Source organism: Balaenoptera musculus, chromosome 7 (genome assembly GCF_009873245.2).
Source record: "Balaenoptera musculus isolate JJ_BM4_2016_0621 chromosome 7, mBalMus1.pri.v3, whole genome shotgun sequence".
NCBI classification, from domain to species: domain Eukaryota; kingdom Metazoa; phylum Chordata; class Mammalia; order Artiodactyla; family Balaenopteridae; genus Balaenoptera; species Balaenoptera musculus.
The window spans coordinates 75,057,905-75,084,677 of record NC_045791.1 but is presented as its reverse complement, the minus strand read 5'-3'; the positions used below and the strand labels follow the sequence as shown (position 1 = coordinate 75,084,677).

The window sequence follows — 26,773 nt, the reverse complement described above, 5'->3', positions numbered from 1 at the left end:
GCAAATTTCATGTTTGGATTTCTATGCCTGGAAAAATCATGTTCATTTGCTAAATTCATTTCCTCAGCCTGTTATAGCAATAGGAGTATCAGATCATAATACTGATTAAACATCCACCCATGCTTGACATTATAAAAGCTCCTCTGCAGACAAGAAAGTAGATCAAGAAATGGTCATGTCCCTTAAAAACTGTCCAAAATAGATTGGGTTGTGGAGATGAACCTTTAAGACATAACTTGGTACTGACCAGGCTGCTTTGTGTGCTCCCTTCTAGGCCCAGTCCCCTCCTCCTCCCGCCTCCACCTGCTCCCCATGCCTGGGATTCTCAGGGAGGAAACACCAAACAGATAGTTGGAGCCCACCAGTGCCGTGTTCTTACTGACCCGCCCAGGCCACCATTCATCCCCCTCTTTCTCTGACTGCTCCCACAGCTGTGAAGAAATGAAGAGAGTCTCATATGAAAATATTAGGGAAACTTATTTTGCAATGCTAGATAACATAGATGAGCAAGATTTGGGGCTGCCAGGGAGAATTATCTGAAGTGCTGCTGTGAATTATTTCATATCGTTTCCCCTGTTTAGCTTATTGTTGTTGCTTTTTTGTTTCCCTTGGAAAAGAACAGCTGTAGGGGAAAGGAATGAAATGCATACAAACCTGGAGGGTTTAACACATGTTTGTTGAAGCCCACTCTGTGGAAGGCACTGTTAAGTGTGGACCTTGAGGGGGTACAAAGTGTCCCTTCTTGGACACTGTGTGGAGGGCAGACAACCAGTACACAACCAGTAGACAACCAAAGAGCCTACTGTGGCCTGTGTCCAAATGTGTTTGACCTTTCACACATGCATTTTCTTCTCTAATGAACTGAGAGTAGCACCAAAGGATTTTCTGAACTTGTCACTTTTCTGTTCTGTAGGCTATTTTGTGGTTAGAAATGTTGAAAATAGTTGTATTCTGTCTTTGGGGTGTAGAATTGAGGATGTTGTGTTCAAATATGTATTGTCACGGTGAACATTTATTGAGCACTTACTGTGTGCTAGGTAGTGTGCTAAGCACTTTCTGCACATTATTCCATTTTAACCTCTGAATCACTCTCTGAGATTGACACCGTTATTAATCCTAATTTAGGAAACGTGATTTCAGAGACGTTAAGGAACAAGCCTAGGACACCACAGCCAGTAAGTGGAGGAGGGTATAACCCGAAAACCTGCTCTCCTAACTGCCGTGCTCCACTGCTGCCCTCACGTCACATGGGCACCCCTAGGGATACTGGTCCAACTAATAAGATGCATCTATTTTTGTGTCTGTGCAGACAAAAGTCTGACAGGTATAAAGATGTTTCCCAGATCTGAGCAGGAGAAGCATTTTATTTTATAGCTTAAATTTTAAACATCACATTTTCCCCTTCCCTCTGAAAAACGTTGTCATTATGGTGGGCTAAATGCTAATAGACAGGAGAATTTGAAAAATTATATGGGAGACTTGAATGTTATTGCTTTCCATAAATTATCTTTATGATTATAAAAAGATGATCACATATAGAACATAGATTGTACCTGGAATGGGAAGAAAGTAAGCATCTTATAACCTATTAGAAGGTAGATGAGTAGTATTCAGATTTAGTGTGCATTCGGATCATCTGCAGTGCTCGTTAAAAGTACCTGTTCTAACACTGCTATATATAAAAGAGATAAACAACAAGGACCTACTGTACAGCACAGGGAACTATGCTCAATATTTTGTAATTTCATGTATATATATAGCTGAATCACTTTGCTGTATACCTGAAACTAACACAACATTGTAAATCAACTATACTTCAATTTAAAAAATAAATAAATCAGTCAAATTACGCACACACACAAAGTACCTGTTCTAGAACCTCACCCCCCAGTGATTTTGATGAAGCCTGTAATCGAGGCTGGAAATCTGTATTTCAAAAAGAAGATTCTGATGCATGTGGTGTACATACCACACTTTGAGACCAGAGATTAAAGATTGCAAATACTTTAGTATATGGCCTTCCCAATGTTTTAAAGCCAGTGGTGCTTTTTTTTTTTAATATTTTATTTTATTATTTATTTTCTTTATTTTTTGGCTGTGTCTGGTCTTAGTTGCGGCAGGCGGGATCTTCGTTGAGGCGTCCCGGATCTTTTTTGCTGCAGTGCGTGGGCCCTTCCTTGCGGCGCGCAGCATTCTCTCTAGTTGTGGCGTTTGGGTTTTCTCTCTCTAGTTGTGGCACGCCGGCTCCAGGGTGTGTGGGCTCTGTAGTTTGCGGCACGCGGGCTCTCTCGTTGAGGCAGGCGAGCTCAGTAGTTGCAGTGCGCGGGCTTAGTTGCCCCACGGCATATGGGATCTTAGTTCCCCGACCAAGGATCAAACCCGTGTCCCCTGCATTGGAAGGTGGATTCTTTACCACTGGACCGCCAGGGAAGTCCCCCAGTGGTTCTTGAATAGTTTGAATTCTTTCACATCCCCAAGTCTTCCTTTGTACTACTAGTTCTTAGAATAATTGTACTCTAATAATAATTATAATAATAAAGTGCAAGTTTAGTTTAATAATAGGTACTTTTAGAAGAATAATTTGATTAATTGGAACAAATTAGGCACCAATTTATACAATTCTTACAGGATATGAAATTGCTATAATCAATAGAGGGTAAAAGCCCCAACTGGTTATTACTTTACATTAATAGAGTGAATGCCTTCGGGACTCGAGTGCAGCCTCAGGGACCTCAGCCCATGTAAATGTCTTGTTAATTTTCCTGCTGTATATAAAAAAAAGTCTTGTTAACTTTTGCATATTATTACTTAGAGAGTTTGCTAATGATTATACCAATATATTTATTCTACCCAAATTTATTGAATATACACTAGGTGCCAGATACCTGCCAGGCTTTGTGGTGAGTATAGAAAATTGTATGAGACTCAGACCCTGGTCTAAAGCAACTTACAGTTTATAAAATTTGACATTGTTTATGCCTACAAGGACTCTGTATAGTCATAAAGCATTACTTTTCCATGAGTAATTTATGATTACTTAAATGCAATGCACATTTGAGAGTAAGAAAAACAAATATTGGAGGCAACAGTTTTTAAGGCACATGTATCCTATTTCTTCTCATCTTTTCCATGTGCCACAGTGTATGTTTCTACTTCTTATACAGGGTTGGAGTGACCTTTTATAAAAGGAGAAAGTCGTAAAAAGTAGACATAAAATGACTGCAGATGCCATCTCCAATTCCCTCCTGTGTCACATCCCGTGACAGTTCCTCCCTCTGTCTATTATTTCTGTGTCTCATACAGGACAGCCTACTGTGGAGTGTAATCCAACAAGGCCTACAGTCCTAAGGCTGAATCCTAACTAGGCTGAACCCTCCACTCAGGAGAAATGCCAGAATCCTCACACATGCTTGTTCGTTAAAAAAGAAATCAAGGCTTTGAAGCAGCACTGCTCACAGTGTGGCTTGTGACTAGTCTGAGTTTTTGTCTTTCCTTTTGTGACATGAGTGAGCATTTAGCAACTTTTAGAGAAATTTGATAGAGTAATTTCATGCCTGCTAAATTAAATGATGAAATAATTGAGTTTATAATTTGTCTTTGTCTTTTTTCATTTTATTATTCTTCTAATTACTCATGATGAATTTGAAATAATAATAATTAAAAAAAAAACTGTCCCTTCACCACAGATAGTTTGAAAAGTACTGTTTAAGTATCCTTTCTTGATTCAGAAATTGTTCAGCTTCCCTTTGCCCACATTAGCTTCTTCTTTACCTTGTAAGTTTCTGTCAGCGCAAACTCCTAGCTGTTAATTTTTTAGCCAATGTGTGATACAGGAAAAGAGAGACTTGTTTTGATTACAAAAATCAGTAATTCCCTAAATAGCCGTAGAATTACTTCCTCTTAAAACCAAATTAAAATGCTTACAAGATTAAAATTTTTGAAAGAGAAATGCAACTTTGAAAAAGGAAATTGTAGTCTTTTTAAATCAAAGCTTCGTTTTTGTGAAAGTATTGTATTACATTTCTATTAAATGTACGAAGCCAGTTTGGCAGGCTAAAACTTCAGCGTTTAAAAATGTAAATAACTGGGCTTCCCTGGTGGCGCAGTGGTTGAGAATCTGCCTGCCAGTGCAGGGGACCTGGGTTCGAGCCCTGGTCTGGGAAGATCCCACATGCTGCGGAGCAACTGGGCCCGTGAGCCACAACTACTGAACCTGCGTGTCTGGAGCCTGTGCTCCGCAACAAGAGAGGCCGCAACAGTGAGAGGCCCGCGCACCGCGATGAAGAGTGGCCCCCACTTGCCGCAACTAGAGAAAGCCCTTGCACAGAAACGAAGACCCAACACAGCCAAAAATAAATAAATAAATAAATAAAATTTAAAAACAAATGTAAATAACTAAGGAGAATTAACGTTTCAAAGTATTTACGTCAGGGTGCTTGGCTGTTACTGTGCGCTGAGTAAGCTCTGACCTAGTAGAAAATGCATGAGCCCTTAAAATAAACCCAGTCTGGCAAACCATCTTCAGCCGTCTTCCCTATAAAATGAAGCTGCCTATCAAATGAAATGAGGGGTCAATCCAGATGACCCCTGAGGCCTTTTCTACTTCTAATATCCGGTATATCTGTGAATTTAATTCCATAGTCATTTTATACTTGCATTTTCTTTTAAAAAAAAAAGGTTAATCCTTGGAAATTAAATAAGAACCCCTCCTTTGTAGACTAAGTATTCCTTGATAGAGTCCTTTCTTGTCAAGTAAGATGAAAACTGTTCAATTCACTATATAAGCAGATATAAAAGTAAAAATGGAGAATGGCAAAGTGAAAACATTTTATAAAATTGGAGAAATAAAAGTAACGGTTATTCTAGGTGCCCTTGAACTGTGAAAGTGAGTGTTGGTACAAAAGACACGTGGTGAAATGGGCACTCACTTGGGAATGATGTAAAGTTCACATGAAAAGAAATTTATTAGAGACCCTACCCACTTCTTTTTTTCCTATCTGATCAATGAACTTGAACCTTTTCCTTTTCTAATTTTTGAGGTATAACCCAGATGTTGGTCAGGGGCACCTAGCCTTCTAAATGGATATGACTGACTGGAAACCACTTGTTCAAAGTCTGATATTCTCCCAACAATTCCAAAGAATTCCTGGAGATTTAAGTTTTGGTTGCCTGGCTCCACAAGCCTGCTGTTGCTGCACTCATTGAGTTTGTGCATCAGCTTTCTCCTCTTCCCTCTTGGCCTGTTGACTCTGTTCCCACCCAGATGTATACTTCCTCCCTGGGGTGCAGGGCCACGTCCTCTCTCCAATCTCTCTGTCCTCATCCCTTCCTTCCTGCCAAGCTCTAAATGCTTCCCACTCTATTATGCAGAGCAGCGCAACTCTGTTTGGCCCCCTCCTAAAATTCACTGTAGACCCACTATCACATAGCAAGAGCTGAACTCAGAGGCCTCTGACTCTTTTCATAGGACCTGCCCTCCTTAAAAGACTATTTGGACTTAAAAATAGTATTTTTTCATGCTGGTAAATAGCAAAATTTTAGTTTAACCAGATTTGATAATTTATAGTTTGTGGTAATTCAAACAGAGAGCTAGTCCAGGGGGTCTGCAAACTTTTTCCGTGAGGGGTGAGATAGTAAATATTTTAAGCTTTGATGGCTGCATGTGGTCTCTGTCACAAATACTCAACTCTGCTGTTATAATTTGAAAGCAACCGTAGATAATATGTAAACAAATGAATGAGGCTGTGTTCCGATAAAATTTTATTTACAAAACCAAACCAAAATTTATCTGATTAAAATATTTTTAGAAGTATTATCTACTTAAGAATACAGTTTTTTCCCCCACAAACTCTAAAAGCACTTATTTATATATAAACTATAACTGGCATATGAATGTATATTTTCTTTGCTTAAAGTATTGCTGTGTGTACAATGAAAATCATTCCTAAATATTCGTTTAGAAGTAGGGCCTCTCCTAGGTAATATCTCATTCACCTAGTCGCAGTTACTCTAAGAGCAATCACATTTTACCTTTAAAAAACAAATTTCTCATGAATTGGTCTTATAGTATAAATTTGTGAAATGTTCCTGTACATTTTCCGTTTTGTTAGTCTATCCTGAATTTACATAATATTTAATGAAAAGCAAGAATCTGTACAAGTACAGTAAAATAATATACAAAGCAAAGGTATTAAAGAGACAGTATGTATTGTTATTTTGCTGTGAATGTGTGAAAAGGATATATACCGTTTTTTATAGTACTGCTTTTGAGATGGTTATCTCCAACCCTTTTGGCCACGTATCTGCAAAGTTTTTCAGCATGCATCTTCAGAATATGCATCTCATTTATTTATAAATTATATATAAGAGCTACTATCATTAGATAATATTTCAAGGCACAGGTGAAATATTAGAGTGAGGCTTTTCATTTGTCCTAGTCTTAAATAACCATATAGATAATAGACTTTTTTTTTTTACAAATTTGTTTATTTTTGGCTGCGTTGGGTCTTCGTTGCTGCGCACGGGCTTTCTCTAGTTGCGGCGAGCGGGGGCTACTCTTCCTTGTGGTGCGCGGGCTTCTCATTGCGGTGGCTTCCCTTGTTGCAGAGTACGGGCTCTAGGCGCATGGGCTTCGGTAGCTGCGGTACGCGGGCTCAGTAGTTGTAGCTCACGGGCTCTAAGAGTGCAGGCTCAGTAGTTGTGGCGCACGGGCTTAGTTGCTCCATGGCATGTGGGATCTTCCCAGACCAGGGCTCGAACCCGTGTCCCCGGCACTGGCAGGCGGATTCTTAACCACTGTGCCACCAGGGAAGCCCTGGATAATAGACTTTTGATGATTTCTCTGTTTTTGCCAAGCTCTTGTCAGATCTGATTAAATTTGTCGTTACTTTTACCTTGTAATGTAGGTGATAGAAAGCTTTTACGAGGAGTAGAGGTGTCAGCTCTGTGACTTTCACATCATTTGTGCTTGCATTGGTATTATTATTATCTTTAATCTGTGGGTCCCTTGCATAAATCTTGTCCATTTTAGGGTGTTTTCAGTTTAAGGGTACGTATTACAATCTGTAAATGGACTGGGCAGGCCATCACTCTGTATTTCAGTGCACTCAAAGTGAATGAATGGAGAGGGCAAGCCCCGCCCCCCCCCCAGCACTGTGGAAGCCCCACCCCTCCCTGAGGGCATCTCCAACACTGTGAGGCAAGATCTTCCATGGAGCTGACTGAGGGCAGGATGCCAATCCAGAAGTTAAATAGCAGCTTAAATGCTTTCCTTTTGAAGGAAATAAAATATAAATGGAGGTTCCAATATTTTCTTCCCATATCACAATTGATTGCACATGTACATAAACTGCACAATTTATGAGATGAAAATTGATAAAAATATTATTTTTCTCTTTTTTAAATCTTAACGCTTATATTGTGATCTAGCTTTTCTTTTATTTTTTGTTCACCCACCTAATTTTTAGGATAGAGCCTGGCTAATGTTTCCTTCACTCTTCCATAGTTCTAACAGTGTTTTTTACATAGTAAGCGAGCATTTATAATACATGTACACATGTTTCACTCTAAAATGGGCTCAAGGAATATTTAATAGTCATTATCATCAGTTGTGCTGAGGATGGGTGGCATATATCTTTTTTTTTTTCCTTTTTGGTAATCTTAACAACTTGATTGTTTGCTTGGATCCTATCAGTTTATTGCCCTTTATTTATAGCATCTAAATGGAGTCACATTGTTTTCTTAAAGTGTATTCTCTAATCTGCAAAGTTAACTTCTTTTTGCTCTCATTCTACTGTTCAAGTTAGCCATTCATCTCAATATGTTGCCACTACTGATTCATGGAACATTTTTTTAATTTCATCATTTATGTCCCTGGTTAAAATGTTAATTCTGAGAGTTCAAGTCATCTACTTTTGGGGGATTCTTTTATATACCTGCATGATAAAGTTGATAGACAGTCCAGGTCTGTGGGAATTAAGGTGGACAAGGGTAAGTTCTTTGTCCATGAAGGGTGGCAGGAATGTGGTACTAATGCCTTTCATTGGTCTATTGATGCCACATTGACAAGATGTCCATAAAGGAGCCAGGGACACCCAGCTGGTCTCAGGGATGTCTCTAGACATAAAGAGAAACAACCGACAGCCGTTCCCTCCTCTTGAGAGAAGCTATATCATTTACTTGACTAAAGAGAAGAGTGTCCTCAATCCTGGCTGCATAACAGAGTCCCCAGGGAGCTTTACAGACATTCTGAGGCCAGTTGGAATCAATACAGAACAGTCATGTGTATTTTTAAGAGCTCCCCAGGTGATTCCATTGCACAGCCAAGGTGGAGAGTTATAGTTCAAGAGGCTAAAAAGATGATTAGGTCAATAGAAGGAAAATCAAAAGTGGGAGGCTCAGTAAGGGTGAAGGGACTCAACAGCAGAAAAAAAGTCTCATTTTAACATAGGAAAGATTGGGGAAAGAAGGAACAATTTCGTAACTTCAAGTTGAGGTGGTAATAGACATCCTCTTCCCTTGACTGCTTAGGTTAGGGAGAGTTGAGATTTGGCCAAGAGAACCAAAGATTTATAAATTGATCCAAGAATGTCTGGAGAGCTTTGGGACCTTTGGCTTTGGAAGAGGGAGGCTTACTGACAAATATGTCTAACCTTGGATGATCTTTGGGGGCCCTTTGGTCTATGGATGTTTTAACCTACTTGCACATGAGTGCTCTCGTTTGGCCTAAGGATACCTTATATTTTGTAAGGAAACCTTACACTTGGAGGGTTTATTTGGTTTTGGAGTTATGCCAGGGCTCTTGGCCTAACAGAGAAAGGGAGAGTGAATCTGTTTTAATCTGTGCCACTCTTTTTTTTTTTTTTTAATTTATTTATTTATTTATTTTTGGCTATGTTGGGTCTTCGTTTCTGTGCGAGGGCTTTCTCTAGTTGTGGCAGGCGGGGGCCACTCTTCATCGCGGTGCGCGGGCCTCTCACTATCGCGGCCTCTCCTGTTGCGGAGCACAGGCTCCAGATGCGCAGGCTCAGTAATTGTAGCTCATGGGCCCAGTTGCTCCGCGGCACGTGGGATCTTCCCAGACCAGGGCTCGAACCCGTGTCCCCTGCATTGGCAGGCAGACTCTCAACCACTGCGCCACCAGGGAAGCCCTGTGCCCCTCTTTTAATCTTCATCCCGTATGACCTTGCTTGTCTCAGAAGAATATACGTCGTGAGCCAGCCTGTGAGGGCAGGGAGCCATTCCCTTTCTGTAGTTCCAGAGTCTGGTGAAGCAGCTTATATGCAATAAGGATTGACTGAGCGTTTGTCACTGACCCCTGCAAATTCTGCTTTTGTTGTAGGAAGCAGTGCAAGTGTTGATTAAGCACTCGGCTGACGTCAACGCGAGGGACAAGAACTGGCAGACCCCGCTCCACGTGGCAGCAGCCAATAAGGCCATCAAGTGTGCGGAAGTCATCATTCCCCTGCTGAGCAGCGTCAATGTCTCTGACCGAGGGGGGCGCACAGCCTTGCACCATGCCGCTCTGAATGGCCATGTGGAGGTCAATGTCCTCGTCATTGAGAACAAGAATCCTCCCCACAGACCCTCTTAGCCCCATGTGGAACCTAATCTCATTGCTGAGGCTTTTAGATAATGTGACAATAATATTTGTACACCAAACCTTAGGCAACTATACCTATTTTTAAATTTAGAGCCACAGTGAATTGAAAAAGTAGCCGACACCTCAGTCTTTTCCTCTGACACACATGCCGCAGGTTGGCCGTGGTATCTTCCTGCTTTGAACTTCAGATCTCTGACCTGCCTTTAAATTTATTTATTTATTTATTTTTGCTGTGTTGGGTCTTCGTTTCTGTGCGAGGGCTTTCTCTAGTTGCAGCAAGCGGGGGCCACTCTTCATCGCGGTGCGTGGGCCTCTCTTGTTGTGGAGCACAGGCTCCAGACGCGCAGGCTCAGTAGTTGTGGCTCATGGGCCTAGTTGCTCCGCGGCATGTGGGATCTTCCCAGACCAGGGCTCGAACCCGTGTCCCCTGCATTAGCAGGCAGACTTTCAACCACTGCGCCACCAGGGAAGCCCTGACCTGCCTTTAGATTGGACATTAATTTGGCTCAGATCACCTGCTGAGGGTGAGGACCCCTCACCATTACAGAGTATACACTTGATTTCACTGTCGGTTATCTTTCAGATGGTTAATTTACTCTTGGCCAAAGGGGCAAACATCAATGCGTTTGACAAGAAGGACCGGCGTGCTCTGCACTGGGCAGCTTATATGGGTAAGGATTCCATGAATGGAGAGCAAAGTGCAGATAACTTGAACTAAAGAAGCCCCGGGTTTCTCACTGACCACACAGGTTTTCTCTTGGGCGAGCCTGACTTCTTTTCAAGCTTGGGATTCAATTGAATTAAGATCCGGTCCTTGTACTGGCACGCACAGAGCACTCTAATTGGGCAGTTGCTTTGTCAGAGATTTATTTATCCTACAAAGAGCAGGAGGGATGAATCATGGCGTGGACTTCATTGAATGTGTTTCAATCTGGATTGGAAAGCTGCACAAATTGTGCTTATTTTAACTTGTTATGGCAGCAAAATAAGGTGTTTAAAAAGAAAAGACGGGCTAGCAAAGCAAGGATGTAAATTTCATTTGTCTTTTTATTTATCAATATTCCTGAAAGAAACAAAAAGGAAGGAATAAAGGACAACACCCTGGCTGTCATGTAGGTGGAGGTGCCCAGAGTCACTGTGGGTGATTCTGCTACCCCACTGCCGACAGAGCTGGGGCTTGCTCCTTGTTTCTGCCAGCTCGGGTGCAGAAGACAAAGGAAGACATTACATTTCTATGCTTTTCCTCTTCACTTTTGTTGGCACTAATACCACTGACAAATGAGAGCCCTCATAGAGTTTATTCTCAGTGTTGACTCTTGGGAAATGAAGAACTAAAAGAACTAAGATCCTTCCTTTGTATTTCTAATTGGAGAACATCCTGCAATTAGAAAAGCAGAAAAGCAGGATTCTATCAGCACCAAGTTATAAACACCCTGACTGCCCATCACAACACAGGAGATTGTGAAAGATCTACACAATGGGACACTATGCAGTAACTACAGTGATGATATCATTAGTATTTTTATTAACATAGAAAGGTTCTGTGATATGTTAAGTGAAAACAGATCATAATACAGTATGAATAATACAATCCTCATTTTTGTTAAAAATATATTATAAAATGAAAACAACCTGGGATGTATTAAACATTGAAATATTAACTGAGTATCTCAAGGGATTGTGGATGATTTTGGTTTCCTTTTAACACCTTTTTGCCTTTTCTGAATCCTTTTTAATTAAGCCTACGGGCCTTTTATTATCATAAAAAGTAATAATGTTAATTGTGGGGAGAAAAAAGAGAATGGGTTGGGGCAGGGATGAAATAAATTCTGTGGCTATAGATGGGCCTGAGTGAATTCTTGGACTTAAAAAAAACAGAATCTTAAGATTTTGCACGCATTATCCTTTTTTACAAGGTGACATGGACTTTCGAGTTGTTTGAAGCAGGTTGGATGTCTGCACAGTCCCTGCAGGACTGGAGCCAGTGAGCGTTTGCCACATGATGTTTAGGCAGAGCACACACTAAGCTAGTGTGACGTGGGACTCAAAGAACCTGGAGTTTCACGTTTGTTCTTTGCTGATACATGGCTAAAACATATGTGTAGAATTGCTTTAAAGCAGTAAAGTTACATTTTTGTGTGTCATCAGGATACAAATAGGAACACATATACAGATGACTATCTTTAGGGACTAAGGGACAAAACCAGGACAAAGAGCTTAAGATAGCACCATCAGTAATTCAAAATAGTTTTTTTCTGTATATAAGTCTTCATAAAACTAGCCAAGACAAAACTCTGTCTCTCTTGTACACACACACACACACACACACACACACACACACTCTCACACACACATTTTACGCCCTGGAGCCAGTACTCATCTTCTACCCTTCAGTTATCAACAGTGTTTAGAGCAATGATCTTGAAGCATCGAACAATCTTTAGTCAGGAAATAAAGGTCAGATACATGTATCGTTGTATATGTAACAAGATAGAGAACAAAGGAAGATATTCTAGAAAATATGCCAACAGGAGTTGAAACTAGAAGGGTTTTCAGTTTAGCCAGTAATTCATGAGAATTTGAAGTTGAACCATATGAAGTTGCCATTTTTGTGGGCCCAAAAAAGGGTCAAACAGCAGCAGTTTCATATGATTTAACAATAATCTGGAGTTGTTCTGATTAATTGATCTTTTTTTCTTTCATTAGTTTTTCCAAACCAAATTGTCATTGTTAGACTTTTCAGTGAAGAATGGCAATTGGTTTCAAAAGCATTGCTTTCATTTAACATGAATTTTTTTAGTCTCTGGTTCTAACATATTGGCAGGACCTCCTCATTATTTATTTGTAAACAGGCATCGATCTCCTTAAAGAGAAGGCTCACACGTGAATCATCTTCTTTCTTCCCACAGCACTTACGTGATGCCTGACACATAGTACGTACTCCCTAAATATTTGTTGGATATTTGCCATGAAGCAGCTTTTTATAAACAGCTTAGCAAAATGCTGGCGGCAGTAAAAGCTGATGGTGATAATTCAGGTGGAATGAATTGTCCAATTGTCCTATAAAGGTTAACGATGTTTTCTGCTGCTTTGTTTCTACAGGCCACCTGGACGTTGTGGCGTTGCTCGTTAACCACGGCGCGGAAGTGACGTGTAAGGATAAGAAGGGCTACACGCCCCTGCATGCCGCAGCCTCCAACGGGCAGATCAGCGTTGTGAAGCATCTCCTGAATCTGGGGGTGGAGGTGAGCTATGATTCAGGCATCACCCCATGGTGCATTTGTGGGTTTTCTGTTGTTCTGAAATTAAATCCTGTGTCTTTGTGGGTTTTCTGTTGTTCTGAAATTAAATCCTGTTTGCATTTTAATTCAAGAGGGGAAAAAAAAACCCCTCATTTCTTACCATCCTGTCTTTTTTGAGTTTACATGGGCAACTGATGAAGGGCAATGGGGCATATGCTAAGTCGTAGAAAGCCAGAAACAGACTAACTTTCTATATCAATATAGATAGAGAAATATTTTAACGTCTATGATACATATCCACCAGTCGTTTTTAAAAGACTGGTGAGGTTTCATCATCCCGCCTTTAGAACCTAGCCTTCTAAATCGTGGCTTCCGAGCAGAAATGAATGAATGAATGAATGGCAGGACAAACATGCTGAGCTGGAGAAGTAGGCCTCACCCCATTCTCCTTAGGTAGCAGGGCAGGAGCAGTAGTGAGGCTGTCCCGGAGGAAAGGAAAACCAAGCTGCAGTAGTGAGATGGTGATAACAGCAGTCAGGGCAGGTCTGGGAGAGCAAGAGGGAGCTGGGGGCTAAATAACCAGGGCAGCTCCACAGCCCAGCCACCAGAATGTGGCCTCTTGAGGTGTCAGACAGCAGAGCGGGTTCTGAGTTCAGGCCCCACAGCAGCTCCCTGAGCACCTCCCACCCTTTCCTCTTCTGTTCACTGTTGAGATTCGGGCTCTTTTCTTGCTCCCCCGATTCAGGTCTCCTCTGGCGTTTTGAGGCAGCTTTGCCTTTCCCTTTTTATCCCTTCCCTAGCTGAAAGATATCTTCCCACGAGTGGAAACCTCTCATTCTTCCTCCCAGCTCACTTTCTGTCACTTTCACGTTTTGCTGATCTTTACCTCCGCGTGAGAAGCCTTCCCAGGATGACCACGCTGGGGCAAGGGTAAGCTCTGAATGATCACGCTGACAGATGGGTATTTCCTTTCTCCAGCACAGCCATTAGGCTTTCGGTGGCAAATGGAGTAAATTGGCTTCAGTGCTTTTAATCGCCCATGTTGGACTCATTTGCAGATTGATGAAATCAATGTGTATGGAAATACGGCCCTCCACCTGGCCTGCTACAACGGGCAGGATGCTGTAGTCAACGAGCTGACCGACTACGGTGCTAACGTGAACCAGCCGAACAACAGCGGGTTCACCCCGTTGCATTTTGCTGCTGCCTCCACACACGGTGCTTTGTGTCTTGAACTATTAGTAAACAACGGGGCGGATGTTAACATTCAGGTATGACTCTCTCTCAGTCTCCCTTTCTCAGTGTGAAATACCTTTGCGTTGAGCCTCTGTTTGAGCAAACTCACCTGCTGTAAATTACAATTAGTGAATTGTAACTCGAAGCATCCTGATTCTTGCGGACTTACCCTATATTGGCATGATGTGGAAACTTCTGCAGGAGTGGTGGTACCAGTGGATGGCACTGAGGTTCTAGCCACGTGCCCTTGGTAGCTTAGTGAATATACGGGAGCAAATACTGGGTCTCAGGGATGTTGACTTGGCCGAGATCCTAATACTGAGGTGAATGTTGAGCTGATAGGGCAGAGATGCTGAGCATGAAAAGGAAGCCTAACCTAATGATCTCAGGTCTGTTTCCAACCCGCAAGGCCCTCCAAGGAGTTTCTCAAATGGCTTCCTGGAGTAAACCCCAGATAGTGGCTTCAATCATATGATATTAATCTGGTTTTAATGGTAATTCCTTTACTCAGCAAACTTACTGAGGACTACCTAGTGCCCTCTGTTTGGTACTGGGTGTGTACTCCAAGGTGCCCTCAAGGAATTTACGATATGGCAAGGAGATAATGTACTCAGATAATCATGGGGCAAGAGAGAATGTCATGAGTGGCGTGAGAGATTAATAAAGTGCTGCAAACTATAAGAAGCAAGTATTGACTTGCTTTTTGCTTGGGCATCAAAACTAGAGATTGCTTTTGAGCTGAAGATTGATATCAGTTGCGATGAGGAGGGATAGAGAGAATTTGAGAGAGGACATTCCAGATACATGGAATGGCAAGCAAAGGAGTTGAGAGGTCTCGATAGGTAAACTTTAGGTAACCAGTCTGCTCACTGTAACATAACCAAGAGGAACTTTTGCAGGTAGTCTTCATGATCCAGGTTACATCACTTGGATGCATTTAGATTGTAGCAGAATATCCTGATGTATACCAAGTGACCTTGTTCGCATCCTCAGCTTCCCTTCTCCCAAGCACACAGGAATTGTAAAGCAAGGTCCCAGTGTATTCTGTCTCTGCTTTTGAAAAATTGTTATTTCCAAGATTTAATTTCAAGAATATTGGATCAGTCTATTTTAATGATCTTCTCTATTCACTATTAAAGTCCTTTTATATTTTTTCATTTAATTTATAATAGTGGGGAAATATGGGACAAATTTTCAGAATTGTGATTGAATGGAGTACAAATCATATGAAAGAAAGGAGCCAGGAACAAGCTGAAATGTGACCTGACCAAGAATGAGCAAGCACTTATCTACTGGCCAAGGAGTTGGGGCCTCTATAGGGTGTGGGTCCGCTAATCATTATAGAGGCCACATGATCAGAACTGAGCATTAGAAACAGTAATCTGGGCACAGAAAACCAGAGACAGAAAACATAAAGAAAAAACGTATATATGACTAAATAAAATTTTTAAACTTTTATATAATAAGACACAACAACAAAAAAGAAAAAACAAAAACCTTAACATAAAATTGAAAGGGGAGCAACTCGGAAATTTTTCTGCAATATACGTATAAGCAAGGAGTTAACATATTTAATATATAAGAGCTCATAAAAATCAATAAGAAAAAGTCTGATGGTCTACTAGAACATATGGGCAAATGCAGATCACAAGAGAGAGAATACAATATCCATTAAACTTATGAAAAGATATTCAGTATTACTAGTCATTAGAGAAATGCAAACTAATACTTTTATAATACTAATACATTAATATTTGCCTTTAAAATTGGCAAGTATCAAAAAGACTAGCAATGCCCAGTGTAATCAATGAAAAATTAAAATGCAATAAGTAAATATGATCCAGTTTTATAATTTCAAAAAGTATGTGTCTATGTATGTGCACAGAAAGAGAAAAATATCTGGAATCTACATCAGTATCCTAGCAACAGTTATCACTCCAGTGAGGCAAAATTATGATTTGGGTTTTTAGTTTCTTTTCAATATATTTAGTTTAATCTTCTTATTGTGATGCCATAAGCATGTGTTATTTTTATATCCAAAAGAAAAAAAAAGCTATTTTCATTTTTATAAAAAAAAAAATTTCAGATATAGTGGACCTAGGGAGGGGACAAGTAGAAGATAACTGGAAGTCAATGAAATGGGTCTGGATAAGAGGTAATGAGGACAGGGGGATGGGGACAGCCAACGGAGGGAGAGGCTTCGCAGAAAGGAAATCTCTGGGATTTCATTGGACAAGAGATGGAGGAGATAAAGATGAGTATAAGAATTGAAATCTAGCTAAAGAGGTAGTACAGCATAGTGATTCAATGTCCAGTTCTGGGTCTAGACTGCCTAGATTCTCGTCCTACCTTGACTTTTAGTAATTATGTAATCATAAACAACTTCTCTGTGTGTCTGTTTGTTTATCTGTAAAATTAGGGAAACAGTAGTATCTTCCTCATGGGACTGTTGTGAGGATTAAGCAAGTTATGTCACATAAATTACTTAGAACAATGCCTGCCACAGAGTGAGTACTCCATAAATGATTATTGTTATTAAAAGGGATGTCAGGAGAAAGAGTAGGCTTAGAAGGTAAAACCAGTGAGTTTAGTTCTTGAGAAGCTGATTTTGAGCCTTTGATACAGCCAGTCTGAGAAAACCAATAGTGCGAAATGTGATTCTCTAGCATGGGAGAGCAGTAGAGAAGAGAAGAAAACACCTAGGTTGTCTCACTCACATAGAGGTGATTGATAGTTGAAACTGGGAGAAAAGGATGATGAGGTCACCCATGGAGAGAGTACATCATAGCCTGAGTAGAGAAGGGGATGTAGGACTCCAGTAACCCTTTACTCTTAGGATCAGGAGGGAGGAGGAAGAGCCAGAGAAACGGATGAAAAAAGAAGAGTTAGGGAAGATAGGAAGGAAATGAAGGGGATGGAGTGTCTTCATGAAGGTAGAAAGCAGGCAGAAATGAAAAAGTAAACTAGCTGAAAAGAATTTCAGAGTTCTAGATCTTGTAAGGGAACGCCATCCAAGGTCCTACATGGAGGTAAGATGAAGGTCTTTAGGAGCAACAAAGAAACCAAGGTGGTGAAAGAGCCAACATGTGGGGTTAAAGTCTAAGAGGAGGGTGGTGGAGGACAGGAGGCAAACAGGTGGCTCAACCGTCAATGTCCCCAAGACTTGTGACACTTTTCTTGCCATCCTGATGTCTGAGGGACATCCTGTGTATCCTCCAGAGGAAGGAACATTATTGAAGTTAGATAAAGTATCTCTCTTTACCAGCCTTAATTAATTCACGGGGTTATCTGATGCTCTCCATTTCCTCTGTAAAGCATGCCAACTGATGCTTTCAGTGTGCCCGATGCTGAGGTTAGAAGGCCACTTTCTGGCATACCTACCTACTTCTCCCAGGTAACTGACTAGCAGCCAGTTCAGATTGGATAAGAGGCTTCAACTAGGTATGGTGCCTTGGTTTATGGCAGCCTTCTCTTCTCCCCCACAAAATGGACATGGAAAGCATAGCTACTTAATTTTAATAGTTAATTTTTTCCTGTAGACTGCTAATCATCAATAGAGTATAAGAAGCACCATTTTAAAAAAGTCTGAGACTTGGGTTTATGTATTATCTAATCCGTGTAAATGGGATTTTGAATCAAATCTAGCCTTCTCCCTCAGTCTCCCCATCTACTCTGTCTACATCCTAATTCTCTTGAATCTTTATTAGTTAACTCTGGATGCATGGATCATCTAACATTTCCGTGGAGCCATTCAGTCTGACCGGAGGTTGTTATCTCTCTGCACCACGTTGCCCTTGGATTTTGAAAGTGTTTGTAGATTGCAAGACAATTTGTATTTGTTTAGATTTTCCAAAGTTAGAAGAAAATAGCAGATTGAAATGTAGCCAATACCTACTCATGTGTTCACTATGTTTTCCTCTGTCCTCACAAAACACAAAAAGTGATGTCTTCATGAGAAATTGCAAGATGATGGAGAGGGGAGGAAAGCTATGTGTCCTGCATGCATTTTACAGTCCCTCATTTTGCTTAGATTGACTATGGCCCTGTCCTTGATTTTGAATATTGTGATATCACAATATTCAATTATTATAAAATAATAGAGACACAATACTTAATACAATAATCTGTTGAAAGTTTACTTTTTTTTTGCAAATAGGAAGAGCATGAGGAAATATGAAATAATTTCCCTTCTCCATTAGAGACCACATTGTAATTTTTGTAGCATCTCAAGGCTCTTTTTGGAAGCACTCAGACTAAGCATTAAAGAAAGACAGTAAACACGTGGCCATGCTGGATATGACTTAGAAAGATAGATTCAGAAATTACCATTACCTGCCTAACATTCCACCTGCCTATGGTCTCAATTCTTTTCTGTGCACGGGCCCTTAGATCACTTAACCCTAAGAGACTGGAACTGAAGCCCATCACACATTTACTGAAGTGGACCAGCTCCCTTCTTTATATGTACGAGGACCAAGTTATATTCTATAATTGCATGGCAGAGGTTGCGGATGAAACTGGAATAGGCAAGAGTAAGCAGTAATAGCGACATGGCCCTTGGATCTTAGGAGAGGAAGTGAGGAAAGGAGGGGGGTGAATGTCTGAGCTAACCACGTACCATCTCCGGCCTTTAGAAGCATTAAAAAAATTAGACTGTATATGGCTTTTTGCACACCAGGGTATTAGATTGCTCTTCCATTGAATTAGGAAGCCCTTTGGGGTTTCTGACTATATTTATTTTATAGAGACTTTATTGCCCTCCACCAGGGCCCCTGAGCTTTGTGGCGCCACGGGGCACTGTGCCACAGAGAACACAGTGCCTTCAGCTTCCTGGGGAGTAACTGTGTATTTAAGTTTAGAGAAGGTTTATGGGAGGCGGAGGAAAGAAGGCATTAGAAGTGGAAGAAAAGAATGAATGGATTTCTGAGAATGGAAACGCTTCATTAATTCAAGGATTAATCTTCCTTGGATGATGGTGAATTTTTCCCTGAAAGAATACTAATATTTGTCATAAAATAGTCTTAGTCCTCATTGGTTTTCTTTCATGACTTATGGCTGAACCATAAGTCAATAGGAGAGCTATTAAGCAAGTTCTCAAGGTAACAAAATTTTCCAAGCCCTAAATCTGCTCTGGGAAAATGCACCTAGAAATTGGAAGGAGACTAGAAATGAAGTTTTTCTAAAAGCAAAGCTTTGAATAAGTGGGATAATTGATCATTTCTTCTTTGAGCATTCAGGGAATGTTTGGTATCTGAAGTTCTAGGGCCAGCAGCAGCAATGGCAAGTTCCCCGCCACCCGACCCCACACCCATGTGAAAAATTTCTCAGGCAGATAATGAAACTCAGTAGGATCCTCAGTCTCAACCTGAATATTCTGAGTTCTAACTTGTAAAGGCTAAATAAAAAGTACTAGTCTTTTGACCTTCATTGGTTTTCAATGGCTTTTTGAAATGAGTTCCCTTTACACCTATACCATGTAAACAAAGCTGCCCAAAAATGACTGCTATGGTACCCTTAATGCTTCCTGTCCCCAATTCCCAACCTCCTGCCACCCATATCCCAGTGAGAAAAAAAAGTCAGCTAAGGTCTGTCTTCAGTGGTATGTGAACTCAGGCAAAGATCTGCAAGGGTAGATCTGAAGCAAGCATCCCCATTGACCATATTGCCATCCTTTTCATTTAACCTAACTTTGGTCATCTCTGTTTGTCCCTTTACCAAAAGCACAAGCACTCCAAGGGAGGAAAAGGGTATGGTGTTTGCTGTCCTTGAAATGGGACCAGCTTTGTAAACTATATACTGTAGAAACTGGTGACTTCTGCTCTGGCTCTCTGGCTGCAATTTAGTTAGTGACCACCAGGTTGGTGGTTACTCCTAGCCTTTAAGCTCTTTTCTAGGCATGGAAAAGCGCTTGGTTAAATATTTACAAAGATATTATCTAAACACTGAAATATTTAAGGCTTTCTATATATTTAACTAAATGCTAATACGTTATGTTTTCATCTTAAATTTAAGAGAAAATACTGGAGCAAAATTTAAAGAAATAGCACCATCTAGGGACAAATGAATGTCAGCTCTGCAATTTCTGTTTTCTCTCTCCTTAAGAGCCTTGGACTGTTCTCACTTTTTTGTTGGAGGGAGTATGTCTTAACTCCTTATTCCTAAGTGGTTCCCAGGCTTTTTAGTCTTTTGAATTGTCTGCATTTATCCCAGCTAAGACCCAGGCTCTGGAATCAGAAAGCTTTTAGGAGCTCTTCTCCATCATATGTCTTATGATTGGTGATGGCATCATATCCTCATTTTCTTGACTAATGCTCCTTTTCCCTAAAGATATAATTTCAGTAAAGCTTCAAGCTTACTTCCATCTTCCTTTCCTTTCTCAATCTTTTCTAATTCAGGTTATAATCATACAAGGTTAAGATGGAGAAAAAAAATCCTATTTTTTGTATTTTTTTCCCCATCAACCTGAGAACCTTTCACTATAATGATTATTTACTTCACTCAACATGCAGTTACCACTCTGACTAACTCTTTCCTTGGCACAGATTGTGCATAGTTCCTTTCTTAAGTCTAAGGAATAGACTTATAGGATATAATAAATATTCTTCTGTTAAACCTTGTGGTTTTATAAGCTATTCCAGTGGCTCCTAAACTTTAGTGTGCTGTGGAAGTTAGAAATGAAATCAATTCTGGGTCAGTTTAGGTCTGGGTTAGGGCACAGAATTCACATTTCTAACGAGAATCCTGGGTGATTCAGATGCAGGTAGTCTGTGGTTCACTCTGAGAAATATTTAAGTGATTATTTGTTTTCCATTGTAGAGTTTTTGAAAGAATCATTTTAAAGCACACGTATTTGAATTTCATCACAAAAATGAACTTGTGTTTTTGAAATCTCATATTTTAACCTCAGGCTTAGGAAAACGTTTCTTCTGAGACTTAGAAAAAGAATAGTTACATAAATTTCTTTATTTTCTTTTCTTTTTTAAATAATATCTGAATGAAAGAATGCATAATATAGTCTCTCAGTTGAGGATACTTTGGGTCTTTCTTTTCTTTTCTTTTTTAATAATGTCTGAATGAAATAATACATAATATATTCTCTCAGTTGGGGATACTTTGGGTCTAAAATAACAGTAATATTTTCGTTTGGGTATCACTTTTTAGAAGAAATTCTGTAAATGATTATTTCTTAATCAAATATGTAGGACTTTGGTATTTGGTGTAATGATGACTAATGTATGGATTCTGTACATTTTTCATCTTTTGGCTTAATCTGTGAGAGAGAATGCCATCATTTATATCTTGAATAATAAAGAGATGTATAAATTCAGTGCATATTTCCAGATAATCATTAACATGGCAATTTGCGTATCTTAATCCTATGATTTCTAATGAGTTAAGTGAAGCAAATGTTCCTCTTTTGGAATAATTGAAAGTGGTGTTTCTCTGTGGAATTAGAATGTAGAGGATGGTGGAGGATTTCAGGTCAATTTTGAGAGTTGCAGTGATTTATAGCAGTTTAGTCATCTTCAGGTCAAACAGGGCCAAACAACTTAATACATCATTTGTCTTTTTTTCATGTACTGTAGACAAAAGGTGAAAAAAACACTGTAATAAACTATACATATACTATCCATTTTACTGTATAATGGAAAAGAATATGAAAAATAATATATACTGTATATGTATAACTGAGTCACTTTGCTATATACTAGAAACTAACATAACACTGTAAATTAACTATACTTCAATTTTTTTAAAAAGTTGAAAAATAAAACTCCTTGAAGGAAACCTTCACCAGTAGATCACAGGAGATGAAAAAATGTTTTGGATGATTTCCTCAGTTTAAACCAGGGTAGTTTAAAAATTGTCCGTGTAACTAAAAATTTTGCATTTCTTCTCTAGAATAATTTCCACGTCTCGAACCTTCTTTAAAATGTGATCTTATAGATAAATAACAAGGACCTACTGTATAGCACAGGGAACTATATTCAGTATCTTGCAATAACCTATAATGGAAGTGAATCTGAAAAAGAATATATATATGTATAATTGAATCACTTTGCTGAAAACCTGAAACTAACACAACGTTGTAAATACTTCAATAAAAAAATGTGAAGTTAGGCAATAACTTGTGATATCACGTGTAAATACTTCAATAAAAAAATGTGAAAAAAAATGTGAAGTTAGGCAATAACTTGCGATATCACATACACTTTATTGAGCATTGCTGGCAATGTCCATAGGAATGTTTCAGATTGATGTCACTGGCCCATTGTTTCTCTCTCTCTCATTTTTTAGAGTAAAGATGGTAAAAGTCCTCTGCACATGACAGCTGTCCACGGAAGGTTCACACGGTCACAAACCCTCATTCAGAATGGTATGTGAGATTCTTCTCCTGTGTCATTACTGGAACAGTTTCCTGGTGTGACTGAGTTTGGTTGTCAGTCATTTGAATGTGAAATATGATGCTCTGTTTTAGAGTTTATTAAGCTTGGATTTATACTGTCCTTTGATGAACTTTGCTAAAAGCTCTTAGACATGTCATCACCAATTCAGCCTAAGAGTGAGGACATAGAGCCACTAAGTTTCACAGTCAACTCCCAGTCAGTCAAAGAACATGTGAGTTTTGAAACTGGAAATGATCTACTTATATAGGCTCAAGATCCTGCATTTTTCACTCTGAAACTAATAAAAATAAGTATCAGACGTTCTCTAGCAGCAAATCTGAATTATTTTTAAATTTTTGAATTCGCCATAGTTCCATAAGTTAAAACTTGTTAAGCTACTTGGGCAAAGGTAAGAAAAATGAGTGACTCAGAGGAAAAGCAGGTATGTACATGATACAGAGGATCATAAAATCACAGGCTTGATAGAGACCTTGGAAAATCACATAATCTAGTAATTTCCCAGGCTTACAATAAAGGTGTGCTTGAACCATTGGGTTGTCTCTGCAACCAAAGTACTAGGGAGTGTCACTTCACAACATGGCTCACGTTACTATTAGAGGGTCATGGCCAGAATCTGTGAGTGGATTGACTTTGACAACACAACTTCTATTATTTTAGCAAATCTTAAAGACAATTTAAAAAAAACAGGTTTAGTTCAGATTTTATGCTGACATTCCAGGTGAATCCAGCAGTTCCTAAACTATCTTTAGTTGACCCACATTTCTAGTTCTCAAAATTCTGGCATTAGTCAATTTTTTTAGACCTATCTTTTTCTCATCTGTAAGAATACTGGATGACATACACTTGAATTGTTAGTGGTACTAAGTTATGTCTTAGGCACTGAAGTCATAAAACTAAAAAGTCATTTGACATTTGGATGGAAGACCAGCCAGGGAAATTATGCTGAGGAAGCAAATTATCTGCAGCAAAGCACAGGAAATTTATAAGCATTTCAGTGAAACTATAGAAGAAAAGAAATCCCAACAAATTTCCAGTGAGCAAATGCAGGTAAATGAAAATGAACTGCACAACACCCATTAATTCTAGTTTGAAATATGTGATATGCCTTTGTCATTCACTTTATTGAAAGGCCACTTTAATTGTTTTGTTTTGCTTGAAGTAAACAAGGGGAGGTGGGGAGGGACCCTAGCATCTCTCCTCTGCACGCTTTCCTCATCCCACTGTATTTCTCAACTGTTTGTCAGAAACAGTGTCCACTGCCTTAAAAATAAACAAAACTAGGGAGCTATTTGGTATCCATTTAAAAAAATTTAATGTGAACATAATCACCAGGCCTTAGCTCTGTGGCATTAAAAAGCATTGTTCCCTGTTAGAGCAATTTCAAGCACTAGTGATCAGATCAGAGAAAGAGCAGTTTTTCACCTTGTAAGCACTGCCTTCCTACAGGTCCATCCCTGCGGGCCAGACCTGTGTCATGCTAGTGTGCTTACAACAGTCTTGGGGGTGCCTCTGGCTGCTTTGACCTCTCTAAAAACCATCCCTGTGGACTTGAAGACTTCCATGCCCTCTCTGGACATTCTTGCTAGACTTTTGAGTTGGGACGACCCCTGAAAGAGACCTTATGTCTTGTCCTCTGTGATCAAAGAGCTTGTCTCAGAGCCTATCTCATTCTTGGCTGGCCTGGCGTCTTGCTTGTGGGTTGAGTGGGATCCTGGGTCCTATAATGCTGAGGATATAGCGGCTATAATACATAACTTATATATAATGATAAAGCTAACATTGGTTGAGTGTTCTTCACGTTGTGCCAGGCACTTGGCTAAGCACGCCACATAAATCCTTCCAACCACCCCATGAGAAAGAGGTGCTATTATTATCTCCATTTCAAAGATAGGGAAACTGAGGCAGAGAGGTTGTCACTTATGCTGGGATACATGGCACGTATGATGAGGAACAGAGATTAGAACCCAGGAAGTCTAACACTGGAGACTGAACTCTCAACTACTCTTCTCTGTATGAACAATGACAGGTTAAAATGTTTTTTAGCTTGAATTCTATTTACTCTATGAGTAGCTTGCATTTGGCAGAGAGTTATTTATCCCTGTAAAAGGATGATTTGGCATTCTCTTCTCTCAGCCGACAGTTCTTTGCATTCATTGCAGATGTGAGAACTGCGAGTTCTTCCGTTCGACTTTCTTTAAAAAATGCCCTTAGGGACAAGAACAGGAAGCTCTTTTCTTTCCTCCTGTTTGTTGGTTTCTTTCTGGGAAAAGCCCGGAGGCTCACACCCCCAGGGCCTGGTGTCTGTCCTCCAGAGTGGGTAACCACACGACAGGACCTGGAATGCCCGTCCCCCATGGGGACATCACTTGGCTCTTAAGACCTGCTGAGGAACATTCTTGATGTTTATTTATTTGTTTTGTTAAATGGCTCTGATGTTTGGACTTTGTGCAGCATTTCTCTGCTTCTCTGACTGCTCTCTAGTCAGGGTTATTAATTCTTTATAATAACTTTTTTTCCCAGAAGCATTCAGCTTTGGTAAGGTGATCGTTGAAGAAAAAACCCAAAAGACTCTTTTCTTCTTTAAGTTAATAAGCAAAGACTACCTCTGCGGTTCAATCACGTTGTTTGTTGTCTGAAGCTGTGTTGCCAGAGCCAGAGAGGGAAAGAAGTAAACGAAGACACAATCTGATATCAGAAGGCATTTGTTCTGGCCTTTTGCACAGGCAGCTGCCTCAGATGCCGTCCAGCAGGTTACAAAAGTTCAAAATGATGTTTTTTTTCACAGAAGCTTTAAAAATAAAAGTTTGAAAAGGAAGAGTGAAGTGATAGGTTAGGATGATTCATTGTGAGGTTTTTGACCTTTGGGCTCACAGACTTTCTGAGGCAACTTAATAAGATAACTATTCTTGCTTGTGCAATGAAAAACTAATTTCAGATGAATGCCTAGATAATGCTGCATAAATCATCCCTTCTGACGTGCTCTGCGTATGTCTAAACTCATGGATATTTATTTTCCTCACTAATCATCAGTGATCGATAACCAACATTTAACTTGCAACCTTCAAATGAATAGTAAAGATATTTAATTTGCTAAAAAAAAAGATAACTAATAAAGACCTGCTGTATAGCACAGGGAACTCTACTTAATACTCTGTAATGGCTTATATGAGAAAAGAATCTAAAAAAGAGTGGGTATATGTAGAACTGATTCATTTTGCTGTACACCTGAAACTAACACAATATAGTAAATCAACTATACTCCAATAAAATTTTTTAAAAGATATTTAATTTGCATTCCAAGCAAATGAAAATGGAAAGGCTTGGGGAGTGACTATAAGATAGAAATTCATTCATCTAGAGGTCCTACTTTAATATAAAACATATTTCTGAATAACAAATAACAAATAGTCTCTTTTATTTTTCTACTAAGTTATGATGTTTTCCAGAAGTATATTTTAAATGAAAATTAAAGGTAATTACCCATATTTTTACAGTTTTAAATTGACTTATGAAATGACAGTAACAACAAGAAACTTTATCAGCTCAGACCCTCTATTCCATCCTTTCCAGTATTTTTCCCTCTTCTCTTTTCCTATCCAATTTTTGGCATATTTGAGGCTGGTAAACATGGAGCCCCTACTCTTGGCTGGGAAGGACATGAGCAATGTAGTGTTTGTCCAGGACAAAGACTTCTTTGAAGTCTGGGGCTCTGTCTCCCACACTTCCCCGGATCAGCTCTGTGGGTGGACCTCTCAGGCTGACCACTGTGGGCAGCTCTCACATGGATACATGTACCCTGGATTGCTCTGAGGTATCCATGGAGACCAGGTGGCTGCCTGTCCCCAAGGCATAAAAATGATCTAAATTGGATACTTCTACATTTAGATTACTGTGAACTATTTCTTGAGTCCCTAGAAGTTTTCCATAACTAATTTTATTTTAATTTTTCTTGATTATAAAATTAGTACATGCTCACTGTAGAATAAAATTACCTTATTGGGGCTTCTCTGGTGGCGCAGTGGTTGAGAATCTGCCTGCTAATGCAGGGGACACGGGTTCGAGCCCTGGTCCGGGAAGATCCCACATGCCACGGAGCAACTAAGCCCGTGTGCCACAACTGCTGAGCCTGCGCGTCTGGAGCCCGTGCTCCGCAACAAGAGAGGCCGCGATAGAGGCCCGCGTACCGCGATGAAGAGTGGCCCCCGCTTGCCGCAACTAGAGAAAGCCCTCGCACAGAAACGAAGACCAAACACAGCCATAAATAAATAAATAAATGAATGAATGAA

At 39.9% G+C, this 26,773-nt stretch overlaps 1 protein-coding gene across 1 annotated transcript in view; it reads left to right on the top strand.

Moving 5' to 3' along the window:
• ANKRD44 (ankyrin repeat domain 44) overlaps nt 1-26,773 on the top strand; it is a 325,239-nt gene that overhangs the window by 185,855 nt on the left and 112,611 nt on the right. The window contains 5 exon segments of the mRNA XM_036857992.1: nt 9,341-9,541; nt 10,185-10,272; nt 12,704-12,846; nt 13,902-14,114; nt 22,378-22,456. Of these exon segments, the coding sequence (XP_036713887.1) occupies nt 9,341-9,541; nt 10,185-10,272; nt 12,704-12,846; nt 13,902-14,114; nt 22,378-22,456 (724 nt within the window).